This window comes from Limulus polyphemus, unplaced genomic scaffold (genome assembly GCF_000517525.1).
Source record: "Limulus polyphemus unplaced genomic scaffold, Limulus_polyphemus-2.1.2 Scaffold5662, whole genome shotgun sequence".
NCBI classification, from domain to species: Eukaryota; Metazoa; Arthropoda; class Merostomata; order Xiphosura; family Limulidae; genus Limulus; species Limulus polyphemus.
In genome coordinates this window covers 49,133-62,892 of record NW_013671272.1, presented here as the reverse complement: position 1 = coordinate 62,892, position 13,760 = coordinate 49,133, and the positions used below count along the sequence as shown (strand labels likewise).

The 13,760-nt window shown below is 34.4% G+C and overlaps 3 protein-coding genes across 4 annotated transcripts; all 3 read right to left on the bottom strand.

Moving 5' to 3' along the window:
• Positions 1–1,208: 1,208 nt before the first annotated feature.
• LOC111089245 (Down syndrome cell adhesion molecule-like protein Dscam2) lies at positions 1,209–7,742 on the bottom strand. Of its 2 annotated transcripts, XM_022401392.1 has the most exons (7): positions 7,309–7,742; positions 6,728–7,009; positions 6,375–6,491; positions 5,198–6,216; positions 4,215–4,496; positions 3,505–3,627; positions 1,209–2,405 (listed from the first exon to the last, which is right to left on the bottom strand). In XM_022401392.1, the coding sequence occupies exons 1-4, from the start codon at positions 7,403–7,405 to the stop codon at positions 6,038–6,040; spliced, it is 675 nt and encodes a 224-aa protein (XP_022257100.1). In that variant the 5' UTR covers positions 7,406–7,742; the 3' UTR covers positions 1,209–2,405; positions 3,505–3,627; positions 4,215–4,496; positions 5,198–6,037. The 2 variants fall into 2 exon arrangements, with proteins under 2 accessions (XP_022257100.1, XP_022257099.1); XM_022401391.1 differs by lacking the exons at positions 6,375–6,491; positions 6,728–7,009; positions 7,309–7,742 and having other exon boundaries at positions 5,198–6,024.
• Positions 7,743–7,785: 43 nt separating this feature from the next.
• LOC106472846 (Down syndrome cell adhesion molecule-like protein Dscam2) lies at positions 7,786–10,418 on the bottom strand. The gene is made up of 4 exons (XM_013933513.2): positions 10,178–10,418; positions 9,319–9,600; positions 8,720–8,839; positions 7,786–8,194 (listed from the first exon to the last, which is right to left on the bottom strand). The coding sequence occupies exons 1-4, from the start codon at positions 10,278–10,280 to the stop codon at positions 8,010–8,012; spliced, it is 690 nt and encodes a 229-aa protein (XP_013788967.1). The 5' UTR covers positions 10,281–10,418; the 3' UTR covers positions 7,786–8,009.
• A 487-nt stretch (positions 10,419–10,905) lies between these two features.
• LOC111089246 (Down syndrome cell adhesion molecule-like protein Dscam2) lies at positions 10,906–13,748 on the bottom strand. Its single transcript, XM_022401394.1, has 4 exons — positions 13,179–13,748; positions 12,498–12,779; positions 12,209–12,328; positions 10,906–11,403 (listed from the first exon to the last, which is right to left on the bottom strand). Exons 1-4 carry the CDS (start codon positions 13,243–13,245, stop codon positions 11,225–11,227), a joined length of 648 nt encoding a protein of 215 aa, XP_022257102.1. The 5' UTR covers positions 13,246–13,748; the 3' UTR covers positions 10,906–11,224.
• Positions 13,749–13,760: the final 12 nt, after the last annotated feature.

Sequence of the window (13,760 nt, the reverse complement as noted above, 5' to 3'; positions counted from 1 at the left end):
CACTGTTGTTCATACACCTGATTTTTAACACCTACAACTGACAAAACACTACTAACCTAATACCTGTTGTTCATACACCTGATTTTAACAAGTAGATCTGACAAAACACTACTAACCTAATCAGTGTTGTTCATACACCTGAGTTTAACAACTACAACTGACCAAAACACTACTAACATAATCACTGTTGTTCATACACCTGATTTTAACAACTACAACTGACAAAACACTACTAACCTAATACCTGTTGTTCATACACCTGATTTTAACAAGTAGATCTGACAAAACACTACTAACCTAATCAGTGTTGTTCATACACCCGATATCAATAATACTCTTAACTTCTTATAACTGCTATAGTATTAATTTTGTAAAAGAATCCTGCCTTTTACCTGGAACAATTAATGGAGCAGTGAACTGATCGGAACCAAGACGGTTTCTAACTACACACGTGTAGTTTCCAATATCATCATCTCCAGCAGAATTAATTACCAATACAGATATATCTTCAAATGTTTTCATGGTCACTTGAGGGCTCCGTACCAACGGACGTCCATTTTTCAGCCACCGAAAGTACAATGGACGATCGCCCTCTGTTCGGTGTACAAATCACTTTTATAGTTTGGCCTTCAATTAATGTTTTAGGAAAATTAAACGGTTGAAGTTTTGGTTCACCTGTAAGGTAAATTAATACTTTATTACATTACTGCTCAACACCTTATTACACAGAATGAAAAATCAGGTATGTTTAGCACATCATAGGAAAGTTTAACAAATTAAACAAACAAAAAGTATTATGATTATTTATTCCAATATCACCTACAAATGCACAAACTTGTATACCTACTTCACATTAACATGTACAGAAGTATGAATTATCTTGAATCCCAAAATTAAACTTTCCAATTGTTAGGAAACATATCTTATGATGTTTAAAATTGAAGTTAAAAAACAACAATTATTGATCTTTTAACTCCCAGCAAACGTTTAGAATAAAGAAAAATTACTTTTATCTATAGTTACAATAGAGAAATTCCTGTAGTTACAACAAAGAGTTACTTATAATACCTTACAATAAACTGTTACACTGTACCTTCTACTTCAAATACACTTTGTAGATGAAATATTTAGATTTTTCTAGCTAACCCTAGTAGTAGTATGTTAGCTAATAATGTAACTTACAAACGTACTATTGTTAACAACTCACCTGTACCATACACCAAACATCCCAGGGGTAGCAAAAACAGGGTACAAAACACTGTCCTATCCACCCTAGTGCCGAGGTAAAACCTCTTGGAAAACGGCGCGAGACCCATGATTTTTCCCGCCAGCTCGGCAGTTGTTCACAGAATTTACCGTAGCCAACTGTCTCAGACTTTGACTTCGAGAACAATCACAAAAGTCGGACTAGGTCAACTTGGTCAAGAATGAAATATGTTCTGCACCAGAGTTAAAACAATATCAATACAAATCCAAGTCTGGGATCTCCAGTTGTTAAACAGTCTTGCAAAACGCAACAATAATTCTATACTAGTTAAATATACCATGCATGATTCGAACCGCCATCAGCGTCCATACTGGAACAGCAGCGCCACTGCAGACGTAGAAGTTATAAAATACAAACGACATACAGACTAGTTGTACAAAATACACTCACCAGGGTGATAGTGGAGGGAAGGGGACTAGGATTAATGATATTATTATATCACATTTAGTGAAATCTCGATATTAAATACTCATTGCTATTTTTTTTATAAATGACACAAGTCATACACAGAGAAAACCTGTTATTGTATATTTTTATATTATCAGATACTGCAGTACTCGACTTTGAAAAGAAAAACAATATGCCGATTGATAACAATCCCTTACACTGTAAGTAATGAAATAATAAGGTCAGGTCTGATCCGCTGTGATAATTAGACACTGTAGTGTTAAGACAAGATAATAACGAATAAAAAATACAACGGCCTTTTGTTTAGCGTACCATACATAGTAAACAACGCGAGGAAAAATGAAAACCCGGATGGAATTAGTGCGATAATCATGTAAAGTTGAATGCACACGTGTGTGTTGTTTGCTGGCTGTGTGAATGTACATCGTAATATAAACACAGAGATAACAATATTTAAAAAATAGGTTTAATGTGGGTTTTTCCTTATCAGGACAACTATTTTTGCAAACCAAACTACGGACTGGTGTTTTATTTACGAAAACCGTCGCTTCACCTCTTACAGTCACTTGTACAGTCTTGACGAGGTCCGTTCCTATTCCGGTCGATGCGCGACAGTTATAGTATCCGGCGTCTTCAGGTTGAGCACTGTCGATAACAAGAGCGCCATTTTTATCCTCTCTGACTCTGTCACTTCGCGGTAAGGCTGTAAGACCCACATCTGCCACGCCCCCTAAAAATAACAACGTGAAAGGTCACAGAATGTTGTCGTATAAAAGCCTTAAATATTACAGTATGACTTACAATATTCACCTTACTTTCAAACAGTATATATTTTATCGTGTTTAACCCTATTTTATAAAGTGGCTGGTATTCTACCATTGGAATTGTCTTAAAAAATACAACAACTAAAATGTGTTATAACTATACTGCCTAGAGTTTCAATAAACATTGGTTGTTTTTAGAGGCGTGTCACATTTATATATAAACATTGGCTGTTTTTTTAGAGGCGTGTCACATTGAGGAACATTTATATATAAACATTGGCTGTTTTTTTAGAGGCGTGTCACATTGAGGAACATTTATATATAAACATTGGCTGTTTTTTAGAGGCGTGTCACATTGAGGAACATTTATATATAAACATTGGCTGTTTTTCAGAGGCGTGTCACATTGAGTAACGTTTATATATAAGCACTTTTAAACAGAATGATGAGGAAGCCTAGATGACGTTTCACAAAGTTAATATCACATTTTTAATCTGTTGTTACTCAAAGTCGAGACTCCAAATGTTCGACACGCCCCAGGCGAAACTGTAGATGGTGAAACGCTAAGCAGTTTCCTGTTATTCGCCCTCTATGTTATTTACAGCAACGACAAATATTTCACTTTCCATAAGGCTTAAGTGAACTTTTTTTTCACAGTTCATCATGTTTCACGTCAGCTTAAAAATTGGCGGTAAATGTTTTTCTAAAAGTTAAGGTTTGAAAAGAAAGCGCGCGAATGTAAAATCAGATAATATAGTTTTATCAAGCTATTTAAACATTGTTTGACTTTTGTTAAGCACAATGGGTTGTCTGTACTATGCACTTAATTACCGTTACAACGAAATATCCTATTGATATTAATTAAATATAAGTAGAAAATAAAAAGTACGTTTTTCCGCGAAACATGAAGTGTTTTTAAATTGAAACAAAGTTTTAGTGTTTATGGAGAAATGACTATAAAACCACGAGAGAACAAAAAGTACTATTTCTAATCACTAATGGTTTCAAAGAAGTAACAGAGTATGAACTCTTGATGACCAGATGTAATATGGATCCTATACCTACTTGAAGTCTCTCTTGCCCACCGTACAACCGGTTTTGGATGCCCCAAGGCTGTACAATTGATGACTGCTTTATCTCCAACACCAACAATTACGTCTTGGGGCTCTTGGTTCCAACGAGGTGGACCTTAACGTAAACAACCAAAATGCACTTAGCTGAAAACCGCAGAGTTTGGAATTCATTCCTAACATTTTAAAGTCAAACAGAGATTCGAACCTAGCCACTAAATGTGGGTCTCGATTGAATCTTTAATTAAAGATATGAAGTATACACACGAAGCTTTTTAAAGTTTGAGAATATATTCACATGTTTATATTAAATTATCACGGTTATTCACCACAATAGAGAGTTAAGACTAGTGTTAACTGACATAACTGATCGAACACCTGAAAAGTAGAATATATTATAAATAAATGTACCTGTATCATAAAACCGCGAGTCAGATGACAGAACACCATGACATCGGAGGGGATATAACCCTAGAAACATTTACGTTTTAACTCCAATAATCATGTAAGATTAAATAAACATGCAGCGTAACTTGGTAAAGTTTCAAAACTAACACGTATATTGAGGAGAACTAAGTCACTCTAGAAAGGAATCTTCTTATGCCTAATTATCCTGATTTTTTTCACTACCGGTGTATGAAATCAATTCAAGAAACAGAAATAAGCACGACAACACAAATTACTGATCTGGTTAAGTAATCTTACCTCGAACCAACAGTTCTGATGAGAACTTGTCCTCACCTCCAGGGTTTGTTGCTAAACAGGAGTAATTACCTATGTCGTTTACATTCACATTGTTGACTATGAGAACGGATAGTCTTTTATGGGTAAGAATTGTTAAATGATCTGCCGAGTGAACGATATTTCCGTTTTTTAACCAGGTAAATTTAACAGGATCGTCTCCTTCTTCCACACCACAAGTAACCTGTATTGTTTTTCCTTCTTCTGGTGCTTGAGGAAACGAGAATGGTTGGATTTTAACCGGAACTGTAGAAAAAAAAGTTGAAAACGAATGTCTAAAGAGCATACATTATTTAGTGAACTTCTTTTATCATAAGGGCTAACATAGACGTACTGATTTTTCTAATCTTAGAAGCTACCATTTATAACTCTGGGCGTAATGATAAATATATATATATATACGTCGATTATTGTGACTGCAATTAAATTTCTATCGTAGTATCTGTTGTTGGACGGTGATTGGCTGGATTTAATTAATTAAATAAAGAAAATTAAAATTATGGTCAAATTTAGTCTTTAGTTAGCCAGTTATGTTAACTAATGTATCGTTGTATATACCAAAACTAAAACCGATCTTTCTAGACATACTGCTAGAGTAACAATACACAACTTTTTCAAAATAGAGGGCGCTTTTATCGCCCTCTAGATTTTAGTGTTAAACATTTTACAATAAAAAAAGACTTTAATTTTAAATGCATGCAGTTAACTCGTACATAATTTAATTCTAGTAGTATAATAAATAATTTTTTTCTCTAATATTTAAAGGAAACTAATATCAAAACATAAGCTAAATCATAGCTTGTTACATAGTGTGTTATACAATCTACTGAGAGTTTTTACCCAGAATTCTTAAATAATCAACTTTACTGTTTAATGGAAAACAGAACGTGCAAACTAATTTAGTTCTATTGCACAAGTTAAAGCACATAATAATAATGCACACTTACCCAGGGCGTACGCAAACAGCACGTTCGTAAAGTTCATCAAGACGACATCTAGGGTCCTCTGTAGAAGCAGCAGACACAAAGAGCATTTCCAAGACCGCAAAACCATCGCGGACATCTTTTCCAAGCTTACATAAGAATAGGTAGTGATAGCTTACATCCACATACCCTATAGTTTTGGTACACCCAAACTAACTTGACAATATACATTAATTCCAGCATCTAAGAAATTGGAATACAAGCATAGTCCATGCGTTCTCTATAAAATACTTCTGGAATATGGCGAATATGACCAAACGACAAGAAACCTGATAATATTAAGCAGCGCCACATGTCGTCAAATGTTTAAAGTACAAAATATCCACAAAAGATGGCGTCAAAATCATTTATCTCTAAATATTATCGAATATTATTTGGGCAAATTCGTTCTTCGCAAGATTACAAATAACTTCCATTGGCAAAAAAGAACAGTTTCCCGATCGCCTCGTAGACCATAACGAAATACAATAAAATTAAATACCAGTTTAAAATATTCTGAGCAATATACGCCATTTTCAACAAATGTCAAAGTTATGACCAACATGCAGAAGCTTCTTTAAAAATCTTATGAGATGTCTAACTAATTATATCTACCTACTTAACCCTAAACGTAAAGACCACAGGAAATACGAAGCCAATAATCATTACATTACTCCACTCAAATGTTACAAGTTATCAATGTCTTCCACTTTGAAATTTCGTTTCAAAGTTATCTCCAATAGAGCCATCTTCTGGTTGAATCTGTACTTTTACGGAGCTCTTCATTCTATTATTTTAACAAATTACTCCACCTGACCCCACTACTCAACTTCGAAACATTTCAACGTTACCCTTAATTTTGATTTCTATCGTCTTTTGCAGGGGGCTTCCAATGCCATTCTCTATTACGCATGTGTAGTAGCCTCCATCTTCTCGTTGAATATCGTCTAAACGTAAAGTTCCGTGACTATCGACAAACTCAAGTAAGGCGCCATGTTTACTCCCTAGAAAAATTAAAGATTTGTTGGTGACAACACAAAAAATAACACAATACATATCTAAAAGATAATCGCGTGAAACATAACTATGGAAATATTATTTCAAAATAAAAAAAAAATCACAGACATCAAGTTTTAATCATGATTTAAGAAAAATCTATTACCAGTCTTAGTCCAAACAACAGAGGGCGTTGGAGAGCCGTAAGCAGAGCATTGCATTTCCACTGATTCTCCAACTGCAACCTTCGTGTCACTAGGTTCTTCTTTCCACGTTGGTGAGCCTAAAATACAAGAAGGAAAATCAGGAAGGATTGAAAATGGTTTCCAGTAAATTTGATGTCTTACGAATATCACAAATAATCTTGTACAATCGTTCTAAAAACAAAACACGAAATTGCACCGAATAGAAGAGCACACTGAAGTAAAAGAAGAAAATCTTGACACCATTCAAATGAGTAATATTAATGAAATACCCTAGGTTATGTGTGCACTTGTGATTTAATAAAATCAAACTAACCTTGAACTGATAAGATCGCAGTGTGGCGGTCTATTCCAACTTCATTCTTAGCAACACAGGTATAGTTTCCAGAACTACTAACTTTCACATTATTTACTTCTAGCACAGAGAACTTTGCGTGTGTAACAATAGTCCAAGATGATCCAGATACAATAGGCAACCCGTCTTTTAACCACCGGAACTCAACCTCCCCATCTCCCACTTCTAGACCACAAAATATCTGAACATTCTCCTCCTCCTCTACGGTTTGGGGGAATTTAAAATGTCGAATTTTCAAAGGCACTAGAAATAAAACCCACTAGTATTAATTAAGAAATAAAATAACATTATCATAGCACAGATTATCATAATATTATTAATTAGGGTAGCGATCTTAAAGGATTGTACTTCTACCATATCTTAGGCCATGTGGCTACCTTTTATTGGACAATTTGAATTATGTTTAACCAATTGAAGATAACTTTTTGCACTTTTTATGCATTTAAAGTGGAGCTGTAGCATATACAAAATATATTTATAAACATAGGAATAAATAAAAATAGAACTATAATAGGTATGAATATCAATGCAATGGTACTCACCCTCAACACTGGTGGCGCTTTTTATGACGACATGATACACAATCATCTGTTGAAGCAATAAGTAAAGTCGAATCTTCCATGACTTCCAGATAACCATAACGAATTTATTTCTTCAGGCCGATTTACAGAAGTTCATTCAGTAAAGTTTTTAACACCTTCATAATCCAAAGTTAAGGCTTAAAAACACAGTTGAAATTACACTTGGCATTGCGACATCCACGCAGAAACACCGAGAGAAAAAGAACCTATGCGTTCAATGGCATATACTTTTAAAATATGGCGATCTTAATGCAGCAAACAAGAAGCTTTATGAACCTAAAACAACGCCACACAGCGTCAAATGTTGGAAACGTAAAAGCCCAAAAATTACAGTAAAAGATGGCGAAAATCTGTTAAAAAATATCTTATTGTAGTTTTGAAAGTCGTAGTTTATCATCAGACATACATTATCTTAACCAGAAAGCCAAGAAAATTTCGTTTTTCTTTGCCATAAGGCAAATCTAAACAAGAAACATTTTATTAGTCAGAACACAAATACAATTATTTTAACTTACGTACTCTCAAGATATACCACAAAAAAATTATTAAATTAATAGAAATATCACTCCAACAAATAATCTGTACCGAGAACAACAATAAAGATGACATACGATATTACAAGTTTTTCTGTCTGTAAAGGGAATTATTCACGAGTGTCCAAACTAAACAGTGCACTGGTTACCCTTTATTCGAATTTCTACTGTCTTTTGAAGCGGATTCCCAATCCCATTCTTCAGTGAACACGTGTAGTATCCTTCATCATTTCTTTGTACGTCTTCTAAACGTAATGTTCCTTCTTTATCCACAGACCTCTGGAGGTCTTTCTTGGTTGAATCGGAGGAACGCTCTAGATGATGGAGAAATATGGTTTCATTTTGAACTTTAATAAACAAATCAATGTCCAAAATTATTAAGAGAGCCTTTTTTAATTGAAACATTTGAAATGCTTCCAAATTTTGTTACTTTATATTTCGGTTATCGTGATCCAACATGAGCAGTTCTTTAAGAGACGTAAACAAAAATAACAAGTTGTGATTCTCCGACATCATTTTATAATATTTTTTTAGACATCAGGAAACAAAACGATCCACCACTGAGTGTTATAATTAGTAACTTGTATGATCATACATGTCGGGTGGATAGTGCAGACTTCCATCAAGAAGACCCAGGATTGAATCCCGGCCAGTACCAAAAACAAGTAGTCTTTCTCACCACTTCCCTGAACAAGCAGTAGATTAGCAGCCAAAACGTAGGACACACAATAATTAGTATATAATTAATGATGATAAAGTTTCTGATTGACAATTAGACTTAGGTGACTGTAATGGCTACTAACCACGACAACGATTAATACCTAATCATAAATACTAACCACTGTTTTTAGTCCACACAACAGAGGGCGCTGGAGATCCGTATGCTGAGCATCGAATGACAACCGATTCTCCAACGGCAACCTCCACATCACTAGGTTCATCTTTCCATGTTGGTGGCCCTAAAGTATAGTTTAAATACAGAAAGTAATACTGCAAATATATTTCTGGTCTTAAAAACTCCATTTTTTTAATGTGACAATATCTCCATTAAATGCCAAACTAATGTTACTTGGTTTTTTGAGATGTATTTGTTGCAAAAGTGACGAGATATATACTAATAATTTACACCTGAGTAATATACGTTTCAGTAATAAGGCTTCTTGAAAAATGAAGGTATTTTTGTATGATAAGATACTGCATGTTCTGTAACAACAACTATATTAGTAACACTGTTACTGGGTATCGAATGTTGGCTCAGATTTCACTGGTATCTGTGACATTCCAAACCCCTGTAGCTTGGTTAGTTTGAAAATATCTTATCGCCCTGTACACCTCAGATTCGAATCCCGCTCGATCTCAGTCAAGTTTTACTTCCCCAGAAAAATATTTACAGCAAAAGAGGCTTAGCCTCTCCATATTTAATTTTTTTTTTACTAACCTTGAACTGACAAAACCGCCGTGTGACTGTCTTTTCCCACAGAATTACTTGCTACACAAGTGTAATTTCCAGAATGAACCACTTTCACACCATCCATTTCTAACACCGAGAAAGTAGCATGAGTAACAACAGTCCAGCGAATGTCTGACACAATCGGCGCCCCATTCTTGAACCACGTAAAACGTACATTACCATCTCCTTCCTCCAAGCCACAAACTATTTGAACTTTCTTTCCTTCTTCCACAGTTTCGGGAAGTTTAAATGGTCTAATTTTCAGAGGTACTGGAAATAGAATAAAAACGCATCAAACAACATTATCAAATAGAACTTAATGTAAAAGATCTCTTCAACATCAATAGTTGAACCAATGTATGTATTATTAAAATATCGATGTCGTATGGATATTGTGTACTTCATAATTCATCAACCCCTTTTACAGTGGATTGGCTTTATTTTCATTAGTTGTGTTAGGCAAGATAAACATATAAAATATCAGAGGTCGCTTCTTGTGGTAATAGAAATATTTGCAACAGAAGCGCCCTCTCTAAAATTATAATATTAGTATATATAATTATGTTTACAGAATCCTAGGTTCGAAATATAATAATGTAAAGAAGTAACGCCTCTATGAAAATTATGTACTAAATTCTCCCTTAGTTAGGATAAAATAAATAGCAAGCACTTCTGATGAGCCTTCTATTCCAAAAGGACAAGTGTTATGTTTCTGTCATATTAACAGTTGTCATTTTGATCTAAAAGGCACTTTGTAAAATAATTTAATTGACAAATATATAAACTACATTAACTACTTAATCAGTAAACTATCAAAGGTTTCGAAATGTAAGCAATAGATACTTACCCTGTGCTTTGGCAACGAACAAGATGGCGGCGTTCATCAAAAGGAGATCTAGAATCCTCTGTAGAACCAGTAGACAAAACGAACACTTCCAGCTGGCCATCATGAATTAAATACCAGTTTTACAACGCCTCACAACTGTGTATATCTTCTTGCCATTTTACAATTTCTGAATCCGAATTCACAAAACTATTTACGATCTTAAGACACCACCGCGTCAACATCAAGAGATAGCATCATTCTGTATGGTATCCTTTCAAAATATGGCGATCTCACTCCAGTGAGAAAGAACTTAATAATCCTAAAGCAGCGCCACATAGCGTTAGATGTCAGAACCGCAAATAGCCCAAAAATATCGGAAAAGATTGCGAATATCTTTAATAAAACATGTTTCTGCTCTTTCGATAATTTCAATCATAAAGACCCCCAAAATGGCGTATAAAATGTTTCTCTGACATATGACCTCTGGAGTAAAAGTTGAATTAAGACACTACAACAATTATTATTCATTTTATGTTTTTATCAACAAGAAAACCTTAAACGTTTTTACCATTTTTCTATTTCATCACAATTTCTTAGATCAAACTGTACTCGGAGAATGTTCATCAGTAACCCTAATCAAAAGATGACCAAACGTGAAACTACGTCACGTTAACGTTACTTAAATATTTAATTTACGATTAATAGGTCTGACAATATAATGACCATTAATTTAAAAAAGGAAATCCACAAGAAAACTTTCTCTGGTGAGGAAAAAAATCTTAAAAAGCCTCTTTTATCTTTTATTTCAAGTCAATTTTGTAGTCGTGCCGCTGTAGTCACCAATGCCGCTATAATCGACAATAAAACATTTTCGGGATAACTTCAGAGCACGACAATCTTCATTGCAAATCACAAACTTACAATATCGTGATAAACATATTTACAAAGAAGAAGCATCACAATGAAACAAAGAAATCCGCGAAGAAACAAAGATTTTTCTTAAGCAAAGCGAAGTAAGTAACAATATGATTTTTGGTGTTATTTTAAAGATCTCGCCCAACGAGATTCTTACACTGATTTACCCTTAATTTTGATTTCTATCGTCTTTTGCAGGGGGCTTCCAATGCCATTCTCTATTACGCATGTGTAGTAGCCTCCATCTTCTCGTTGAATATCGTCTAAACGTAAAGTTCCGTGACTATCGACAAAACTTTGGATATCTTCTTTGGCTGTATCGGATGGAAGCTCTAAAAATTAGATTATATTATATTAAATATCACGACCTACATATTAATAATAGCTTGTACCAACGAATATTTAATTGTTATTCAAAACCCAATGTTCAATTATTTATAACGAACTGGCATCTATCACATACGAATTGATTATTATAACAACACCCAATTTTTGTCTGTCTTGAAAATGCGTGCATAACGTACCATCTAAATGCACATGCGCGCGCACTTCTTTTCAACAGATGTAAACAAAAGGCGGGTGTAAATACTTTAGTCGACATTTTGTACAACAGCATATTAACACTTATCAAAGTTTAAAAAAGGTTTAATGTTAGGTCGTAGAATAACAATACAAGTTTATATAATGAAAGTATTAACTATGGTAAAGTTTATCCCTAACTAAACTAAAGCAAAAAATGTAACCAATTTACAGTGTTAATTTATCTCTTTATCGAATATAGGCCGTACTTAATAAAGGCTTAACTAATGTTAGGCCTAAGACAAGTGAACTTACAAATTTCGGTGTCTGCAATTAGAATTATTTTGTATTATTCTAGAAGTCCTGTATTTAAAGAAATACTGTTGCAATAAAGATACTAATTTAACTACAAATGTTTTGCGGGTCTCAGCTAGTTTCTCATAAATATAAGTTAAACTTTACTTAAGATAGTTAATGGTGTAGATAGTCGGCCTGACATGAAGCAAAAAGCCAGATTAAAAGCAGCCATATTGGATCAGTTCAGAGTGAGGTGTTTAAAAACGTCTGTATTCTTATTGAGCCATTTCAACTAGAAGTTAAGAGATTAAAATCACTCACTAAAGTTCTTAGTCCAAACAACAGAGGGCGTTGGGAAAGCGTGAGCGGAACATTGAATCACAACCGATTCACCAATTGCAACCTCCATATCGGTAGGTGTTTCTTTCCACGTTGGAGGTCCTAGATGTGACAGATAAGAATTCAACATGTAACTTTCGCTGTAAGAACATAAACCAGAAACAAATACTTGTTCTCTCTTTACAAATTGTTTTAATAGACGTGTACTTGTACTTTTGTGAAGTTGGGAATTTTCTATTGTTTTATAACAAAATACGGGTGTGTTACTAACCTTGTACTGATAACACTGCTGTATGACTGTCTTTTCCAGCTGCATTTCTTCCAACACAAGTGTAATTTCCAGAATTTGTAACTTTGACATTATCGATCATTAACACAGAAAACTCTGAATGTGTAACAATGGTCCAGCGAGTTTCGGAAACTATCGGTATCTCGTCTTTTAACCATTGAAACTCAACATTGCCATTTCCTTTCTCCAATCCACAGATCATCTGGACTTTCTCTCCCTCTTCTACCAACTTGGGGATGATGAAAGGTCGAATTTTCACGGGAACTGGAAAGAATATCCATATGGACATTAAAAATATAAAGGAAAGCTTGTGGATATACAAGTTATATCGTAGGACAATGTCAACAGAATGGATAGTGCATCAGGACAAAGCATTCAATGCTAAATTGCATTGATTTAAAATACTGTCCTTGTCTAGATGATGACTTTTAAAAGCAGGACTAATTGATTAATCAGTGTTAAATAATAGATCAATATGTCGCAGTTGTCCAAAAGATGAGGATGACGTTCAAAACATCAAGGCATTAACTAACAAACAGGATATACATATAAAATGGTGTGAAGAACCAATAACACTTTAACTACCAGTGTTGTGCTCGATAATATGGACATAATTTTAACACAAATAAGCGAATTAAACCGAATATATGGAAAACAACTTACCTAAGGCTAAGGTGAAACGAACGATGAACATGGCGAGTGTCCATGTCGATATCCACAGTGTCCTCATGGGGTAACACAAGCTGAAGCTCGCGCAAGATTAACCCTATATGGATGCGATTTATCTAGTTTCTTTAACACAACCAGGCACGTGGAGAAATCGGACACAAATTAATTCCGTGAAAAAACACACTAACACGTTAACAATGGAAGTTGTAAGGCCTAAACACACACATCTCTCGACAAACATCCAACGAGACAACCACACCAGAGAATGGTTTCTGCAATGTCTGCCGCAACTACAATATGTGCTTTATTTTTTTCATTTAGAATTACTATCACTAGCGCCACACATCGTCGTAACCGAAAATTACAAAAAGGTTTGGTGAATCCAAAAAGATTTATTTAAAATAACGCAAAAATTGATGAAAATCGAAAAATAGGAGTTCGACAGTGAACTTCAACATACGGTTTATGTTACAAGTTTCTGAGGACAAGAAACAATTGTGAAAAACGTTATTTCTGAATAAAATATTCAATAAAGCTAAGCAAAAATTTAAAAGCTTTCGAACAGACAAAGTAACG

Excerpts from the sequence above, each read along its gene's own strand:
- LOC106472846 (XM_013933513.2), bottom strand. The coding sequence starts at position 10,280 with ATGATGGCCAGCTGGAAGTGTTCGTTTTGTCTACTGGTTCTACAGAGG. Across the intron at positions 9,601-10,177 it reads GTTCGTTGCCAAAGCACAGG|TACCTCTGAAAATTAGACCA; the intron begins GTAAGTATCTAT and ends TTCTATTTCCAG. Across the intron at positions 8,195-8,719 it reads TGTGTGGACTAAAAACAGTG|AGCGTTCCTCCGATTCAACC; the intron begins GTTAGTATTTAT and ends TCCATCATCTAG.
- LOC111089245 (XM_022401391.1), bottom strand. The coding sequence starts at position 5,312 with ATGTCCGCGATGGTTTTGCGGTCTTGGAAATGCTCTTTGTGTCTGCTG. Across the intron at positions 4,497-5,197 it reads GCTGTTTGCGTACGCCCTGG|TTCCGGTTAAAATCCAACCA; the intron begins GTAAGTGTGCAT and ends TTTTTTCTACAG. Across the intron at positions 3,628-4,214 it reads ATCAGAACTGTTGGTTCGAG|GTCCACCTCGTTGGAACCAA; the intron begins GTAAGATTACTT and ends GTTTACGTTAAG.
- LOC111089246 (XM_022401394.1), bottom strand. The coding sequence starts at position 13,245 with ATGAGGACACTGTGGATATCGACATGGACACTCGCCATGTTCATCGTT. Across the intron at positions 12,780-13,178 it reads TCGTTTCACCTTAGCCTTAG|TTCCCGTGAAAATTCGACCT; the intron begins GTAAGTTGTTTT and ends TATTCTTTCCAG. Across the intron at positions 12,329-12,497 it reads AGCAGTGTTATCAGTACAAG|GACCTCCAACGTGGAAAGAA; the intron begins GTTAGTAACACA and ends TGTCACATCTAG.